Source organism: Euprymna scolopes, chromosome 37, assembly GCF_053919585.1.
Source record: "Euprymna scolopes isolate OS-2025 chromosome 37, ASM5391958v1, whole genome shotgun sequence".
Lineage (NCBI taxonomy): Eukaryota > Metazoa > Mollusca > Cephalopoda > Sepiida > Sepiolidae > Euprymna > Euprymna scolopes.
Genome location: NC_136518.1, coordinates 47,702,465 through 47,721,963, shown reverse-complemented (window position 1 = coordinate 47,721,963; position 19,499 = coordinate 47,702,465). Strand labels below are relative to the sequence as shown.

At 28.2% G+C, this 19,499-nt stretch overlaps 1 protein-coding gene across 22 annotated transcripts in view; it reads right to left on the bottom strand.

The window, feature by feature from the left end:
- The window catches only part of LOC145261142 (neogenin-like), a 396,586-nt gene that overhangs the window by 101,645 nt on the left and 275,442 nt on the right, over positions 1-19,499 (bottom strand). For 18 of the 22 annotated variants that reach the window (XM_080119417.1, XM_080119424.1, XM_080119425.1 and 15 more), the window contains one exon: positions 13,947-14,087. In XM_080119417.1, coding sequence (XP_079975543.1) covers positions 13,947-14,087 — 141 coding nt within the window. Of the gene's footprint in view, positions 1-3,491; positions 3,531-13,946; positions 14,112-19,499 lie in introns of all 22 variants that reach the window. The other 4 variants (XM_080119423.1, XM_080119434.1, XM_080119428.1 and 1 more) reach the window with 3 other exon arrangements.

Here is a 19,499-nt window from a genome sequence, read left to right as displayed (position 1 = left end):
CATGGAAGGAAATGAATATGGAAAACAGTGATGGGGGGGGGAAAGATAGGCAACTGGTAATCGGGTGTTTTTTTTTGTTTTTTTTTGATGATGAAAAGGAAAACAAAAGAAAGAGAAGAAAAAGAGGAATAAGAAAAGAAAAAGAGAATGAACGAAAGAAAAAAAAAGAACAAAACAAAACAAAAATATGAAAATGGAAGAAAAGAAAAAAAAAGAAAGACAAAAGATAAAAAGAAAAAAGTAATTGCAAATATTTCAACTAAAATCAATTACAGAAAAATGGACAAGTACACATTATTTTTTTCAGTTTAAGTATCTGAAGTTAGAGATAAAGAGTGATAAAGAAAAGGATAGAGTGATAAAAAGAGATAGATAAAGTGAAAGATACAGAGAGATACAGAGACAGAGAGAGAGAGAGAGAGAGAGAAAGAAAAAGATACATATAGAGAGAGAGAGTGATAAAGAAAAAGATACATAGAGAGAGAGTGACAAGGAGAAAGATACAGAGAGAGAGAGAGAGAGAGAGCGAGTGATAAAGATATACAGAAAGAGTGATAAAGAAAAGGATAGAGTGATAAAAAGAGATAGATAAAGTGAAAGATACAGAGAGAGAGAGAGAGAGAGAGAGAGAGAGAGAGAGAGAGAGAGAGACAAAGAAAAAGATACATATAGAGAGAGAGTGATAAAGAAAAAGATACATAGAGAGAGAGTGACAAGGAGAAAGATACAGAGAGAGAGAGAGAGAGAGAGAGAGAGCGAGTGATAAAGATATACAGAAAGAGTGATAAAGAAAAGGATAGAGTGATAAAAAGAGATAGATAAAGTGAAAGATACAGAGAGAGAGAGAGAGAGAGAGAGAGAGAGAGAGAGAGAGAGAGAGAGAGAGAGAGAGACAAAGAAAAAGATACATATAGAGAGAGAGTGATAAAGAAAAAGATACATAGAGAGAGAGAGTGACAAGGAGAAAGATACAGAGAGAGAGAGAGAGAGAGAGAGAGCGAGCGAGTGATAAAGATATACAGAAAGAGTGATAAAGAAAAGGATAGAGTGATAAAAAGAGATAGATAAAGTGAAAGATACAGAGAGAGAGAGAGAGAGAGAGAGAGAAAGAAAAAGATACATATAGAGAGAGAGTGATAAAAAAAAAGATACATAGAGAGAGAGAGTGACAAGGAGAAAGATACATAGAGAGAGAGAGCGAGTGATAAAGATATACAGAAAGAGTGATAAAGAGAGAGAGAAAGAGAGAGAGAAAGAGAGAGAGAGAGAGAGAGTGATATATATAGAGAGTGTACTGTAGTGTTTACAAAATGTATTCATGTATATTTAAAGTTAAACCAATCATTTGACAGTTAATGGTTGCTTATGATTTGACTTATTAAAGAAACGCAAATAAATGAACAAGTGAGAAAAAGAATTGGGTTTATTTATTCAAATCTCCATATCAACAACAAAACGTAACAATTTTTGAAAAGTTATAAAAATGTAATGCTTGAAATCTGTTGACTTGTGACAGAAAAGCAAAGAAAGAGAGAAGTTATTAAAAAAAACAAAACATCTAATGATTGTGAGATGCAATGTTATATTGACTGTGGTAGCAAGTCAATTATTACTTCCATGTTTATCCGGTGAAACTGACCTTTAAGAGTCCCGTCGAGGTCAAGGTCTAAGTAGTGCTCCGACGGAGTTTCAACCTTGTATTTTTTTTTTTAAATTATTTTTAACTATTTTGTTTTTTCTGGGGACGAGGCATCCTACAAGATATCAGACATTTTCAAAGACTCCAACCAAGAGATCTTTATGATTCTAACCGTCTCTTTAAGCACGATTGTTTGTATCTCTTGTTACACTTGGTTCACCAGGTATATTCACTAGGTAGTTTTTTGAAATTCTTTTTCATCAATCCAGTTGCACCTATGATTACTGGAATGATAGAGATCTTCCTAAGATTCCAGTTTCTTTTCATGTCGTACATAAGAGCTTGGTATTCTATTATGTTTTCCTTTTCAGCTCTGCTTAAGCCAGCATCATTAGATACCGACTTCAATTAAGGTTGTTAATTTCTCCTTCTTTTCCTTATACCACTATGGTATAGGTATGGTATATTTTTCTATGGTATAGCTATGGTATATTTTTCCCTATACCACTCAGGTTTAATAGATCCGTATTCTAGATACTCAGCTGTAAAGATTGCATAGTCATAGTGGAAGAATATGTATCTAATAAAATATAACATACAATTAAACTGTTTGACTTCAACATATCATTATCATATTCGGTTTAACGTCCTTTTTTTTATATGCCAACATGTGTTGGACAGCTTTAAGAACTTGACTTCCGATCTAACCTATCTCTGGTCAGGTATTTATTTATCCCTCTTTACTTTCAGGTCCATTATTATCACATTCCAATGTTTTCCTTTACTTTCCCCTGCTACTTTCACTGTCCTACATCTACTACCCCAAGAAGTCTCATCTATACTTTCAACGTGACCATACCATCAAGGTCTCCTGTTCCGCACACATGTATCTAACATATGCACAGTCTAAATTAAGGTTGTCTATTTTTCTAAATATTATTTTTCTGATCAGTAAGGATAGTGCAGTGCTGGAGTCATAAAAGAATCATGAAAACATTTTATGAGAAAGAAGTCGACACATCTGGCTAAAATCAAACCCAATGCCAGAAATAGGAAAAGCCTCATTCGAGATTTTGGCTCATGCATATCACAAGTCTTTCTGTACTCCTAAATGGTAGAGTGCAATCTTTTGTTAGCCAGTATTATTCAGGAAAGATAACTTGAATCTAATTCAAGGAAAATAACTACTCCATATATTGAGCCTATAGGACTATTGCATTATTTTAACCAATACCATTGTGAAAGGTATGAACCTATCTGCTCTCCCTCGAACCACAGAGACTAGGTAAAAAAAAACAAAAAAACTGAAATAACAGTTATTACAATAATAGTGTGTGCATAAGACTTATTTCACTTAAACAGCTAGGTTATTAAAAAAGCAACAGAATTTCTTGGTGAAGTATCATTGCCAGAGAGAGAGAGAGAGAGAGAGAGAGAGAGAGAGAGAGAGAGAGAGAGAGAGAGAGAGAGAGAGAGAGAGGTGGGACGATTATAAAATGTAAAAGAAAACCTTTTTTATCTCCACTAGGATGAATCTTACAAACATTATAAAAATAAAAAAATCCATTTTAATCCAAAATTACATATTCTATATTTAGCTCTGATAAAATTTTTTGAATGACTCCTCCAGATTGGTTAAAAATAAAACCCCTATAGTCAGTATTGATATCCTTTATACCTTCCATAACCTCCCCTATATTTAAGTAAAATAACTTAAAAAAAAAAAAAAAAAGAAAGTAAAAAGATTTGTTCAAAAGGTGGGAGAGTCGATTTCATAAAAGAACCAGAAGATTTACAGAAACAGAGGTAGAGTGTATTTGGTTTTAATGGCTACGGAAATCGTGTATCTCACCTCGATTGATTTGCTGAGGAACAGGTCTTACTTGCAGGACTTCAGGGAGGGGAAGAAAATGATGAAAATAAAATCAGGGATAAAATGAGATTAGGGATGGAGGATGATGCAATGATCCAATATTTTTGGATTAAAAGTTAAAAAAAAAAAAAAAAAAAAAAAAAAAAATTAAAATGTTCAAATAAATTAATTATCAAAAAATTGTATAAGTTGTGATACCAGACTGCAAAAAGTTTACCCCTGTTTTTTTTTTTTCTATAAGAGACTAGCTGTTAGTTTTCCATGCTTAAGTTTAAAACTTCTTTATAGCTCTTTAACTTTTTTTTAGTTAAAAAATAGGATGAATTGCTTTTGGAATGACTCCTCTATTCTCGGTCCAATACTGCTTATTCTCTATATAATTGACCTTCCAGAAAATAGTATTCAGAAATTATCTTGAGCGATTTCCATCAAAGAAATATTACACTTAATGCCTGACATCTCAGTTTTCAGTGAAAATCCAGGGTGGAAGGATACAATCAGTTTTATCTATTATTCAATTGAATATTTTTTTGTTAAATAGTCTTTATAAACCACATTTTTATTTATAATATAAATGAATGGGTGTTTCTATATTATAATAACTGAAAATATATTGAACTTCAGATAAAACGAATGGTACCTATGTAATTGTCATGTTGCAAATGGAATTATATTAAAAAATTATGGGAAAATTAGGTAGAAAAATAATTATTCATAAAAAAAAACAAAAACATTTGTAAAATCTAGCGATTTGATTTCAAAATCTACATCTCCTGATTTGAAATGGAGAGTTTATAAGGGAGGTAATTAAGTTTTCAATTTCTCACAAATTTAATCAGTTATTTTTTTTTATAAAAAAATTCAAAATCCAAGCAGTTAAAAAAAGTTTTTTTTTTAAATTCACAATTTATGTATATATGTTATGTTTATTTTTGTTTTCTGAATAAATTCTGTCTGCTTTTAATTGAGTTTTACTTATGCCCTGTAACACAATATATGTAACTTAGCATGTAGCCTTATTGAAACTGTTTTTCATTACTAATTATTTCTCTACCTTATCGTTTTCCATGATTTTTGGATATGCCACTATTTGCAACATGAGAATTACGTAGGTACCATTTGTTTTACTTGAAATTCAATATTTTCCCATTATTATAATATGGAAGCATGAACGAATGCTTTAACTATCCTTAAATTAAAGTAATTCTTTGAAAAAATTTTTGCTTGAATATAATATTTTTTTTTTTACAAAAGACTTTTGGTGATAAATTAAAGAAAAAAAAATGGGTACTGAGGGGTTAAGACATTTTACAATATTTTAACGGAAACTTATCCGATCGCAAATTCTGTCTGTCTTTTTTAGTAAGAACATAAGTACAAATTTAAAACAAAAAAAACATTTAGATCTTATAAAAATAAAATAATAGATACAAATTTAAGGGATTTCTATGATAAAAAAAATACAAATTTAAGGGATTTTTATGATAAAAATAAATATAAATTTAATGGATTTCTACGATAAAAAATATAGTAAATACAAATTTAATGGGTTTCTATGATAAAAAATATAATAAATACAAATTAAAAGGATTTCTATGATAAAAAATATAAATATAAATTTAAAAGATTTTTATAATAAAAAATATAATAAATACAAATTTAAGGGATTTCTATGATAAAAAATATAAATACAAATTTAAGGGATTTCTATGATAAAAAATATAATAAATATAAATTTAAGGGATTTTTATGATAAAAAATATAAATATAAATTTAAGGGATTTCTATGATAAAAAATATAATAAATACAAATTTAAGGGATTTTTATAATAAAAATATAAATATAAATTTAAGGGATTTCTCTGATAAAAAATATAATAAATACAAATTTAAGGAATTTTTATGATAAAAATATAATAAATACAAATTTAAGGGATTTTTATGATAAAAAATATAATAAATATAAATTTAAGGGATTTTTATGATAAAAAATATAATAAATACAAATTTAAGGAATTTTTATGATAAAAATATAATAAATACAAATTAAAGGGATTTGTATGATAAAAAATATAAATACAAATTTAAGGGATTTCTATGATAAAAAATATAATAAATACAAATTTAAGGGATTTTTATGATAAAAAATATAATAAATACAAATTTAAGGAATTTTTATGATAAAAAATATAATAAATATAAATTTAAGGGATTTCTATGATAAAAAATATAATAAATACAAATTTAAGGAATTTTTATGATAAAAATATAATAAATACAAATTTAAGGAATTTTTATGATAAAAAATATAATAAATACAAATTTAAGGGATTTCTATGATAAAAAATATAATAAATACAAATTTAAGGAATTTTTATGATAAAAATATAATAAATACAAATTTAAGGAATTTTTATGATAAAAAATATAATAAATACAAATTTAAGGGATTTTTATGATAAAAAATATAATAAATATAAATTTAAGGGATTTCTATGATAAAAAATATAATAAATATAAATTTAAGGGATTTCTATGATAAAAAATATAATAAATACAAATTTAAGGAATTTTTATGATAAAAAAATATAATAAATATAAATTTAAGGAATTTTTATGATAAAAAATATAATAAATATAAATTTAAGGGATTTCTATGATAAAAAATATAATAAATACAAATTTAAGGGATTTTTATGATAAAAAAATATAATAAATACAAATTTAAGGGATTTTTATGATAAAAAATATAATAAATATAAATTTAAGGGATTTCTATGATAAAAAATATAATAAATACAAATTTAAGGAATTTTTATGATAAAAAATATAATAAATACAAATTTAAGGGATTTTTATGATAAAAAATATAATAAATACAAATTTAAGGAATTTTTATGATAAAAAATATAATAAATACAAATTTAAGGGATTTCTATGATAAAAAATATAATAAATACAAATTTAAGGGATTTTTATGATAAAAAATATAATAAATACAAATTTAAGGAATTTTTATGATAAAAAATATAATAAATACAAATTTAAGGGATTTTTATGATAAAAAATATAATAAATATAAATTTAAGGGATTTCTATGATAAAAAATATAATAAATACAAATTTAAGGAATTTTTATCATAAAAAATATAATAAATACAAATTTAAGGGATTTCTATGATAAAAAATATAATAAATACAAATTTAAGGAATTTTTATGATAAAAAATATAATAAATACAAATTTAAGGGATTTTTATGATAAAAAATATAATAAATACAAATTTAAAGTATTTCTTTTATAAAAACAATAAATACAAATTTAAGGAGTTTCTATGATAAAAAAAAAGGTACACATATCAAAAAATAGATACCAACACTCTCCCTCCAATGAAAGACAAGACAAATGTATTTTGGAATTTTTTAGATGAGGATCGATAATTTGCATCATTTGGATTATCTGGACTACTATTCTCATATGAATTCTTATCTTCACAATGTTTTGACAAAAGCAACCTCTGACCTTCTTCAGGCGCTTTATTTTTAAATTTGAAAACCTATACAGAATTTAAAACTTGAAAATCTTTTATTCAATCCATGGGGGGATAGATTGTTTTCGTTCTTTCAGCCATAACTGAGTAGAAGTTTTAATCATGGCATAACGATAAAAGGCGTTGGTTAACAATCAGCTTTAAGTGATATTTTTTTCTTCTGAGGTGAGTTCAACAAAGATTTCCAAGTTTGAAGAAAATATACTTGAAGAAGGTCGGTGGTTACATCGGCCGAAACATTGAGCAGTAATCCAAATAATTCAAATCATACAAGAGGCAAAAATATCAAAGCAAAAAAATGGTCATTGTGTAAATAACATATATACCCATAAAATATTTGGTTTCAAAAAAGGAAAATTAACTGCAAGTCCATAACCCACCCACTCTATGAAAAAAGACAAAAATACCCAAAATAAAGAAACTTTGTGTTATGTACCCATGACAAAAAGAAAATATTGTACACCAGAAAAAAAAAAAAAAATCACGTAAATTGTACAAGCAGTTTTATTTTTACACAAGAAAATCAAATTTTATGGCTGATTGATAATCTAACGCCATTTTGCAGGAAAAGGGAATTAATTCTTTAGAAGACCATGGGGGGGAGGCATTTGAAAAACTAAAATTTGCTTAAAAATGATTTTCTTTATAAAGATAAAACTAATTGATCAAGTTACGTAATTTTTTATGTACAATATCATCTTTCTATTACGGGTATGTACATCATAAATTTTTTTTTTTTGAGGGGTGGGGTGTTATGGAGAAACTATTACATTTTGCAGTTTTCATAACATAAAAATAACAAGTATATAAAATTCACAGACAAAATATCTCTATGCATATTAATTTTCTTTTTTTTTTTTTAAATACTAATCAATTCTCGCCCAGGCCAAAAGCCACACGAGGATAAGTGTTAATTAGATTATCAGTCTGATTATGAACTATATTACGAGAGGATTGAAAACAATGAATAGAATGGGCACAATCTGATTACTTAAATCGGCTCAAAAAGTATTTAACATTAGATTTGAAAGGGGCGTAGTCCTGTGGTAACGTGTTTAGCAGATGGAAAGTTCCCGAAAAGAAACTCTGTTCATGGAAGTACAGTTTGGTTTTAGGTACACAGACGAAGAAAGTAAAATTCTTTGTAGTGGTGATAACTAGAAGAGGTCTTGCTGCGAATGTTTTATAGTGGGGATCTGGGGATTGGAGTTAAGTTGAGCAACTTCCATGGAAATAATGATAGAGTAGAGAAAGACTAGAAACGTCTTTTTATGTGAAAAAGGACTTTTAGGGAAGAGGAGAGATCGTCACCTATTAGAGTGTTAATTTTTTTTTTTTTTACAAGGGAGTTACCACTTATCAAGGCTCAAAGGCCACTAGAAGATAAGGGTTAATGAATGTGAGATGATAGTGTAGTAATCGTTAATGGTGTAGATTGGGTAGAATTTGGATTATTTAAGGAAACAGCTCAACAAGAAACTTGTTTACATTGGACTTGAATGCTACCATATTGTAATTGGCTGGGAAGTGGGCTGGTGGAACAGGGTTCCACAAGCAGGCAATCCTAGGAAAGAAGCTTTATTCGTGGAATCTGCGATTAGCTTTAAGCACAGATAGAGAGTGGGGAAAATTGGTGATAGTGGTTGTAGCTAGTCAAGTGTTTTTTTTTTTTTTGTGGAAGTTAGAAGCTCAGACAAGCGCTTGCCATGAAAATAACGATAGAGTAGAGACAGGCTTGCAACATCTCTTCTGTGGAAAAGAGATTGTAGGGAAGAGAAAAAGGCATCTTCTACTATAAAATCAATTTTATACTTTATCACGGCAAAGAAAAAAATGCTTGTACAACGTGAGAATAACTCTCTGAGAGGCTCCATGATTATAACTTTGAGAAATGTTAAGACAAGATAACTGATAATCACTTTGGCTGCAAGTTTTACATCAGAGTTTTCTTCTTTTTAATGAGCTGCCATTGACCTGCCTAAGAAGTCCTATGAATCTCTTATTTTTGAAATCCAAAACTAATAAGCTGTGAGTCCAAAGCAAACAGGTGTTAACATATCTGTAACTTGCTTTTTACTCTTTTGTCAGTTTGTTTCAAATAAGGTCAGAAGCTGGACTTAGAATTGTTTTCGATAATTGGATATTTAAACAGCTTATTTTCAAAATCCATCCCAATAATAATAATAACAACAACCTTAGAAACATGTTATATAATGAATCTGATCTGAGCGTTGATTTTTAAATGAAAAATAATAGATTCCAGAGTGATGAGTCTATAAATACAACAAGCTTTGCAGATTTCTCAACAGCATTTCTCTTGACTCAGTATTAATTAATTTCAGCTACAAATTAAAATTTATGGTTGAAAGCAATGTTGGGAATGATGGGTGCTATTTCAGAGTTTTTCTTCTTCAAAATTAGTTGCCATATCGAGGCTGTTCATACGAATAGCAACGTGATTGGTTGGAAAAAAAAAAAAAAAAGAGGAAGAAATACGCAGAGTACACATTAAGTTATTATGATGTCAATATTTAAGTTTGAATCTCACACAAGTTCAAAGGTTTCAATTTTTGTTTTTCTTTTTTACAGGTTACGGGTTTTATAAATGATAATAAAAAAATTAACCTAACATCATAACATTACAATATATATATATATATATATATATATATATATATATATATATATATATATATATAAAACTAGTAGCGTGTGTGTGTGTGAATCAAAAATTAAGGTTGGGTCTTTGCTCCATGCTCAGGTACCTTTGCTAGTAAATAAATATTTATTTATTTATTTTTTTTTTTTCAGAATTCACCGCTAAAGTAGATATGAAATGTATTCGGCAGTAGTTCAAAGCAAATTATATTTTTTTTTCTGAAAACAATTTCTAATGTATTTGCCATTAACACCAAAACAAATACATTCATTGTAGTTACGTACTCTTATGCAAAAACTGAGATTTTTTTTTCCTACAAAATTCTTTATCCATATTAATTATAAAGTGGTAGAAGCTAGATAAAGATTGAAATTGTCATACCCTGGTACTGTAGCAACACCGCCCAAAGAACAGGTATAAACTAATTTTACATAAAGATATTTGGGTAAATAATGAATACTTGTATTTTTTTTTTAAATTATAAAAACCACAAAATGCTTTGTACCCTTTTTACAGATTTCATTTTTTTTTTTTTTTTGTGATAAAATTCAGACATTGACCATCTTTTAATAGTAAAATAAAAAAAATTTGAAAACTATTGCGTAAATGACCATTGGGGTTTATATTTATTTTGTTTTTACCTAGCCTCATATTATTAAGAAAATAATACGTAAAGAACTGAGATGTGGCAATACTATTATTCTGTAATAATAAAATAAATGGTACTTGTACAGTTTAGTCAAGACATTAAAAAATGAAAATATCGAAAAAAAAAGGTTATATTTCACGTATCCGTTATGAAACGAAGTTCTCCAAAAAAAAAGTTTCACTTAATTTCATCAAGTAGTTTTTTTTTTTACAGCGAAAAAACAATTTGTTATGATACCGAGCAAAAGGTTTGATTTTTAGGAAGAAAAGCTAGAATTAAAGATGGGAAGGGAGTGTCGGCGCTTTACATTGAGTTATCTCCCCGTGGCATGTTGTTCAGCTTCAGCAAATTTCACAATGGCTGACTTCAACGCACTCTCATAAGAACGTGTTTTTCCGTTGTAAAAAAAAAACTATTAGATCAAATTAAATGAAATTTTTTTTTTGAGATCTTCAGTCCAAAACGGATACGTACAATATAACCTTTCTTCGATATTTTCATTTTTTTTAGTGTCTAACTGTACAAGTGCCAAATAAATAACTTCAAACAAAAATTAAACACAATTAAGTTAAAATAAAAAATTAATATATTAGAATTCAATTACAATAAAATAAAAAAAATACATTATTTCAAATAAAAATACTATTTGAAAGAAAAGTTTCAAAACTATGTTAAAAATTGAATATTTATTTAAAAAAAAAAATGCGTAAAATATATGAGCTGTACCTACTTAGCATTGCAGTGCTATCTTTTTAGTTTTTAATTTTAATTTATTTTTTATTAATTACAGCATTTAATCATCATATAATCAGACAGACAGATAACAAATCTCTATTAATAAAAGATTTCATTTGATGTAGCATTTTATAGTCATATTTTACTAGGATTTAACTTTAGGTGATACTTCCCTGAGTAATGTTATTTGATTGTTTAATTTTAATCTTTACAAAAACTAAAAGTGATGACAAGAATTAAAATAAAAATTATGGTTTATTAAATTTTCAAAGAAAACAGTTAAAAAATAATAGAAAAAATATCCCTCTATATTAAAAACAAAAATAAATTAAAAAAATATGTATGTACCCGTGACAAAACTAAAATGTTATTTTCCAAAAATTATGTAAATTGATCAATCAGTACTTTTAAGTAAGAGAATCAAATTTTATGAGAAAGTAAGGCCAGGGTGTCTCAGTCCACCATCTTGAATAAATAAAGGGAGATAATTTAATTCAAACTTCTGAGATTTTGCATTTGTTTTCAGTCTTGTAATGGCTACGATTTACCATTAATCACTTAAAATTGTAAAAAAAAATAATTTCTCAAGCTACAAGTGAATTTTTGGAATATGATCTTTTCATTCAATGAGGGATACATACTTCATAAAGCTTTTTCTGTATTTTTTTTTTTTTTTTTTAATATAGGGAGACTCCTTGACATTCACCTAAAATTTGATATTGTTAGTTTGAATGGATATATCAGAATTAAAAATATTAATAATTACAATTAAAAGAAAAAGATTTTAAAATTAAAATACTATTTGAAAAAAAAAAAAATATTTATAATATAGCTAGTGTACCCAATCGTTTTTTCCCTGGGATGCAATAAAATCATTTTACTTTTTTATGCTCATTTATTTGTACATTTTAAAACTTAAGCTTAACAATTGTTATATTCTTTAATTTAAAATTATTTATTTCCTTTGTTGAGTTTTATTTTTAAATGGCTGTTTACAAATATTTTATATTAGCAGTTGCCTGGGAACTACTTTGTATTGAAAAAAAAAAGTTGTAGCTAAGTACATGGATAAACTTCCAAGAGTAAGATAAAAATAAACTTTAACATAATTCCTAGAACTACTCTTATAATTCAAAGATGGGCACCTTGCATTAACAATAAAAATCCTAGCACTATGTTTAATAAAGTTGCTATTATCTGGCAATTCTTCTGGGTGTTAATTCATTTAAATATTTAAAAAAAATTAAATGAGGCTAGGTAAAAAAAAAATAATGCATTAAAAAAAAGGAGAAAACACAGAATAAAGCAGTGGGCAAACACAAACTTGTTATTGTATTGTTTAAAAACAAAGGGAAGAATGAAGACCACTTCAATGCAATACAAGCTATACAAAAAAAGGAAGTAGCAATGCATGATGGGAAAATATGAAAAATAATTGTGGATTAAAGGAAAATGCTTTGGAAGATAGAAGAAATGGAAGAATCCATTAATGTAGCTCACAAAAATAGTGTCACAGCTGGAAATATTACATTCCTTTTGTTTTTGCATATGTTTTAGCCAGGTTTTGAATGATTAAATTATTTCTTTTTCTATTCCAAATTAGAGAAACGTCTGACATGTTTAGTTAGAGCATATACAAAATGCAAATAATTATAATTTCCCAGCTAGGATAATTTTTGTCCTAAACAAAACTAAATCCGCACTTAACATATCTACACATTACTAATCAAACCTTCATTTTCCACTGTCTGCCATCCAACAGAACACCGAGAAGATGCAAATAGTTCATCAGGGGTGGATGCCTGTGATCATATCCTACAAACGTTTTCTTTTACAGTGAACCCAACCATATTTAAACATTATATTTATATATATATATATATATATATATATATATATATATATATATATATATATTAACAATATTTAAACCATGAATTTAAAACTATATTCATTTAAAATGAAGGATTCCTCCAAATCTCTATATTTCAAAACAGATAAAAATAGCGGGAAGCAAAAGAATCAGAAAAAAGAATCACCAAAGAACTTTCTACAAAAGAATATCTGGTTTATAAAGTTTGCATCTTTTTATTGAAAATTGGTTTTAAGAAATGAAATGAAACGTTGCAAATTTATGTTGCTTGCATTTTTTTTTGTGAGATTTTATGTCTTTGAGATGTCTGTCTATAGATATTTTGAAAGGCAGGGATAGTTATTGGTAAAGAAATGGAAACAGATTAGAGGAGATACAGAGAGAGAGGGAAGGGAAGATGGTGTAGACAAGTCAAAGAGATAAAGGGAGATGAAGGTGAAAAGTAGAGGAGAGAAGAGTGAAAGGGAGAGGAGAGTAAGAAATAAAGGGAAACGAGGGTTAAAAGGAAGAGGAGAGTAAGAGATAAAAGGAGAGGATGGGATGAAGAGAGAGAGAGAGAGAGAGAGATAAAGGGAAAGAGAGATAAAGAGAGGGAAGAGAAGATGAAAACAGAAAGAGAAAAGTGAAGACACAAAGAGAAAGAGAAACAGTGAAGAGAGAGAAGGAGAAAAGGGTGTAGATAGAGATATAGTGAAAACAGAGGTAAAGATATACGTGGAAAAGAGAGAGTGAAGACAGAGGGAGAAAAGGGTGGACAGAGGCTGTGAAGAAGAGAGAGAGATAGAGAGAGAGAGGGGGGGGGAGAGAGAGAATATCTGCAATGTCTTTGCCCCTTTTACAGAGAATATAAGATGTTTGCATAAAATTCTTTGGTTGATAAAAATAAAAAAAAAAATTAAAGAAAAGAATGCAAGCATGAGAAATGGAGAAAAAGACGAAAAATAGTGGACGAAGAAAGGGATACCCACTTGAGCTAGGTTGTGTTACGTCACCAGCATGAACCCTTGGAGGAGTGGAATATTGCGTGTTGTACTGGGTTCGGGGGTAGACTGGACGCACTGCGACCTGAGACTGCGGACTCTCGGCACCTTGTAGATGGCCATTGGGAACTGTAGGAACAGGAGGAAGAGAAGCTATAGAATAAGATAAAAATAAAATGGATCAATTTTTTCTTGTGAGGGAAAAAACAAAAAAGCAAGCAATTTTGGATTTATACAACTCAGCAAAGTTAGAATATTAAAAATCTTGGTACTTGTTCACAAGAAATTGGCGCTAAAATTAAAATAAAATAATAAGTAGATAAACTGTTTGTAATGCTGGTACAACTGTATTTTTTTTTCTTTTTTCGGGATGTGAGTGAGGATAAATAAAACATGTACTTGCAGGATTTCATAATCCTTTGATCTGCCATTATTTTTTAAATATTATTTAAACAAGGGAAGTAACTCATGCTTTGTAATCTGCTTATTTGATTAAAACTTTCAAATGTTTCTTTGAAAACTATTTTCATTAATAATTCATTTTCTACTTCATTTTCGTCAGTTTTTGATATTTTTCTAATTTTGACATGATAATTAAGTAGATATCATTGGTTTAAACTGATTTTCTGATTTAAATTTTTTGTTTTTCCGAATAAGCAAAAAAAAAAAAACAAAATAAAAAAAAATTACATTTCAGCATGAGGGTGGGGAAGATTAGTACAGCTACACTATAATAGCGAAGTTCAAAATTTTTAATATTTGATTTCAAGGCAAACCAATGGCCTCCACTTTATTGTCATGTTACAGTAATGAATATATCCAAAAATTACAAAAAAATAAGGTAGAGAAAGAATTATTAAAGTAAAACATTTTTGTGATAAAAATTAGTGAAAATAAAATGTTTGGCTAAAAACACACCGGAAAGTTCCAAGGGGAGTTAAAAAGCATGTAACTATTGCCAAATCTTTTAATAAATTGCGTGTTAGCAATCATAAATATGAGTTACTTGGCTTGTTATGTGTTCCCAAAGAAATATGGTGAGGGTTTTCTTTTTTGATAAAGATCTCGTTTTTTTTAAATAATGCGATAATATTTAAGTATTTTAAAAATTTTGCCAATTAAGATATAATCGCTTTTAGTTGAAATTGACACAAAAATAAGTAGATGCCATTGTTTTTTTTTTTAATTGATTTTTTTCTTTTCTGAATTTTGCTATTATTGTGTAGTTGCACCAAAAAACAAATTTCAATTGCCAGCATTACAATATGTTAAGAATGGGGTCATAAATTATTTTAATGAAAAAATGTTAGAATATATTAAATAACAAGGACACAAAAACAAATCAACTGGAAACATTTCACAAAGTTTTGAAAAATAAATTAAAAAAAAAAAAACGTAAATATTAACATTTTGGCAAGTATTAAAAATGGAGTCCTAATTTATTTTAATGAAAAAATAAATAAATAAAAAGCAAGGGAAGTAACCGTAAACTTACAAATTTATTTCTTAGCATGTAGAAAATGCATATTACTTATGAACATATACAAGAATTGTGCAGATTTTTCTGCTGAGATGTTGAATGCAGTTATTTTTCTGGTGGATATTACCCAGGATTCAGATAATCTGATGGGTGGGCTCCTTGTATTGGCTTAGATATGCTTATGATATCATAAACTTATATTTCTTATAAAATTTTAAATAAATAATAACTTTTATTTTTTTTAAATTTTGTTATTAAAAGTGCAAATAAAGACTTATTTTTATCTGCATAATTTTGTTAATTTTTGCTGCATACTTTTCAATAATATCCTTTTCTTATATTTGATTTCAATAGATCGCTTCACAAAAGAAATACTGAAAAACAATAAAAGTGAGGGAACTGATTTGCCTTGTCACCGTTTCCGGTAGCACTACTCCAGAAGTTAGGAATTATGTTAGCTGACTATAACTGAAGTTTATTATAGGTGGAATTTTGGATACCTTACATGCTCAGCGTCTCAGGTAGTTTGATCATGTACAGCGTGCCATTTGTTGCATCAACTATCCACTTCATATCATGCTCAGAGACTCCAGGCACTAGGGAGCATGATAGACCACCGAAAACATGACTTGGGTGTGTAAAAGTAATTTAATTGCTGATATGAACTCTCTGGATTAAAACTCACAGAGAGTAAGTCTAAGTAGCGTTGTCCACCCCTGGAGTGTGAGGCACACGTAACATCTTAAATACCAAAGCTAGATGATGATGATGATGATAATAATAATTAATAATCATCTCTTTCTGTCTATGAGGTGATCATAACTATGTTATAGCTAAACCATAGATGATAGATGAAAGTTCTGAGTTTTTTGAGATTAGGGCTGATTGTTTATATTACTTGATTGGACTATTGTTTTCCTCTTGAGTGTTATTTGTGCAACGTTTCAGTCGGATTGGCCTTCAACTGTGTAGGGCAACGCGTGACTTACCTAACTAGCATGTGTGCATAATTCAATGGGTTGGTCGTGGAACGAAATGAATGAAGAAGAAAGAAACAAAAATGGCTGCCTTATCTCTTTATATGCCTGCAATGTTACCACCTGATATGCAGATGATATGCTCCTGGTTGGAGATAAAAGAGGGTTGATTTTTCAGAGAGGACGTTCATTTTAAAGTTGGATTTTGAAGAAGTAAGTTCAATCAGCAGAAGTGTGTTTGCAGCTGAGAAGGTGCGTTACATATACAGAAGTTTGGAAGTTGGAAGTTTGGACAACAATGTCAAACTTAACCAAGAAATTGTTGATGTGAAGGGCAGAAGAAATAACATTTGAGTTATTTAATTATAAACTGTACTCTGTTATTGTCTCTTTTTTTTCAAAACAACAACCAACATGCCTAAGGACAGTCGAAGACCAATCTGATTGAAACATTGCACAAATAACACTCAAGACGCGAACAATAATCAGATCAATACATAGATGATATGTTTTAATTAACTCTAACAATGCTGCACACAACTCAATAAATCTCTCCTATCGGCATCATAACTGTTGGAATTATTTTGTCTGCTTTTAAAAGCAAAGAGTGCCTGACTACTTTGACTTTCCGATTCCCACAACAAATGTGCACAAACTTTCATAGAAACAATCACTTCAGTGATGGAAGGATCAGTAGAACAAAATATGTTTTGTCAACTGCCAGAGTTTGAACCAGCCAATAGACATATTGTTAAGGACTAAATAATCATGCCAGACCCTAAAAGAGAAGTTAGAATTTTTTTTACTCATTAGAGCACACTTCTTTATGTTGGCCCACAATAAGTCCAAGGGAGGTAACTTAGATACATCTGCAAGGGAGATAATTTAAAACAATTCTGGGAAACAAGGTTTTTATATATTAGGTTAAGAACGGATAAAAAGATGACAATAACTGGAAAGCAAAAATAGTGGGATATAAGTAAAGATACAGGAAAAAAGAAATGATATCATATACAAAAGTAAGAGAATTTTGGTGACAAGTATCTCACAGCTTTGAAAAATTTTTTTTAATGTAAATGTAAATAGGCATCACTATTGCCAGCAAATTATTTTAGAAGAAATACAGTTGGAAAATTAGTCATAAATAATTCACTTTGATTTACCTACTCATTTGTAACCTATTAATATTTCAAAAAAGAAAAAAAAAAAGTTAAATATTGACTATAAAATAAAAGTATTTTAAGTTGCCCTAAATATTGGTTGTGAGTAAAGTCATCAGTTACATTTTTCTTTATCAGGAAGTAAGGTCCCACACTAAACCGGAAATGCGCACCTGTCATATTAAAGAACCCTATTTTAATGTTTTCAATGTGACAACAACTCTGATTTAAAGTTTGCGGCAAACTCACATCGACTTTACATTTTCAACAACAATCAACTAAGTTTGTGGTAAATTCACATTGACTTTACATTTCCAACAACTGTCACCAACACTGGATGTATTTTTTTTTTCTCTTTCTAAGATGGGCTGACCTCTCAGGTTTAATACCACCAGGAAAAAAAAAATCAACCTAAGAAACCAACGGTCCCTTTTGAAAATGGTGTATTAAACCGAAAGTCTAAGAAAATATTAAAACAGACAAAAATATTTTAGTTATTTAATGAAATATTTCATAACCGGCTTTGGTTTTTTAATATTTTCAAATTATGAATTTATCATTATATATATATATATATATATATATATATATATATATATATATATATATATATATATATATATATATATATATTAAAATTTAATGTTTTTTTAACACAAACAGCTCACAAAATAATAATTAAACCAAAATGAATTTATTTTCACTAATTCACCAACTGTGTTTCCTTTAAAATAATTTATGTCATCAATAGTAATATGTATCTCTAAATTATTTTTTGAATTTGTGATGCTTTTTTTTTTTTACATTTTCTTTCAATTTGTTTGGCATACAAACTAAAATGCAGTTAAATTTCATCAGAAAATAATATATTTCTATTGAACTTATGTAAGTTCTACTACAAGTTGATATTAGAAAATGATTGAAGGATTGCAATGAGGAACAAACAAATACGTTAAACCAAATCCGTGTAGAAATATTACTTACAATTATTTAACACAACAAAACCGGACACATAAATGAACAAAGGGAGATAATAACAGTTTTTTAAAAGAAAGGACTGTCGTCTTTACAATTTTAATACGAACAAGGAAAATAATGTAAAAAATATTCCATGCTCAAATAAAACCACAGCACAGAACCTGTAAATCGACAGATTTTTTTTATTGAAGACCCCAAGCAGCCGTTATATTAAAACCGACACTTATTTGCCTTGTATTAGTAAAATAAAAATAAAAAAATCATATATATGAGTTAAAGGCAAACAATCAAAATTTATTCAATTCAAACCAATAGTTTTTTTTCAAATGAGCAAGCATTGAGTTCACCTACTTAAGATTTCCTAGATAAATTGCTCTATCATTTACCGACATAAACTTATATATATATATTAGTGATGGGACGATTCTAATATTTTTCCTGATTCCGATACAATTACTGATTCTGTACTAAATTTCCGATTCCAATACAATTACCGATTTTGTATTCTTTATAAATCTCTGACTACTGTAAAAACACATCTTAAATGTGCATATATTTTCTCGGGTTTGTATTACTGTACACATAGATTCGAAAAAGTTGTCAAAAAACAAATATATAACAAATAAATGTTATCAAAGGCAAAATAAGTTACTTTTCTACCTAACTGGATATATTTTTTGTGTTTTTATTCAATGTAACATATTTATTCAGCTCGAAAAACATACAGTGTTTACCGATGTATTCGAAAATTCAAGATGGCGTCTCACACCCTCTTTAACACCGTAAGTATGGAAAAAGGTGTTATAAATAAAAAACTATACAAAATACTATTAAAAACCCGCCGAATATATGTCAACCTATGTCACGGTAACATATATTGAGCGAGGTTTTAACAGTATTTTATCCAGTTTTTTATTTATAACATCTTTTCCCACACTTACCGTGT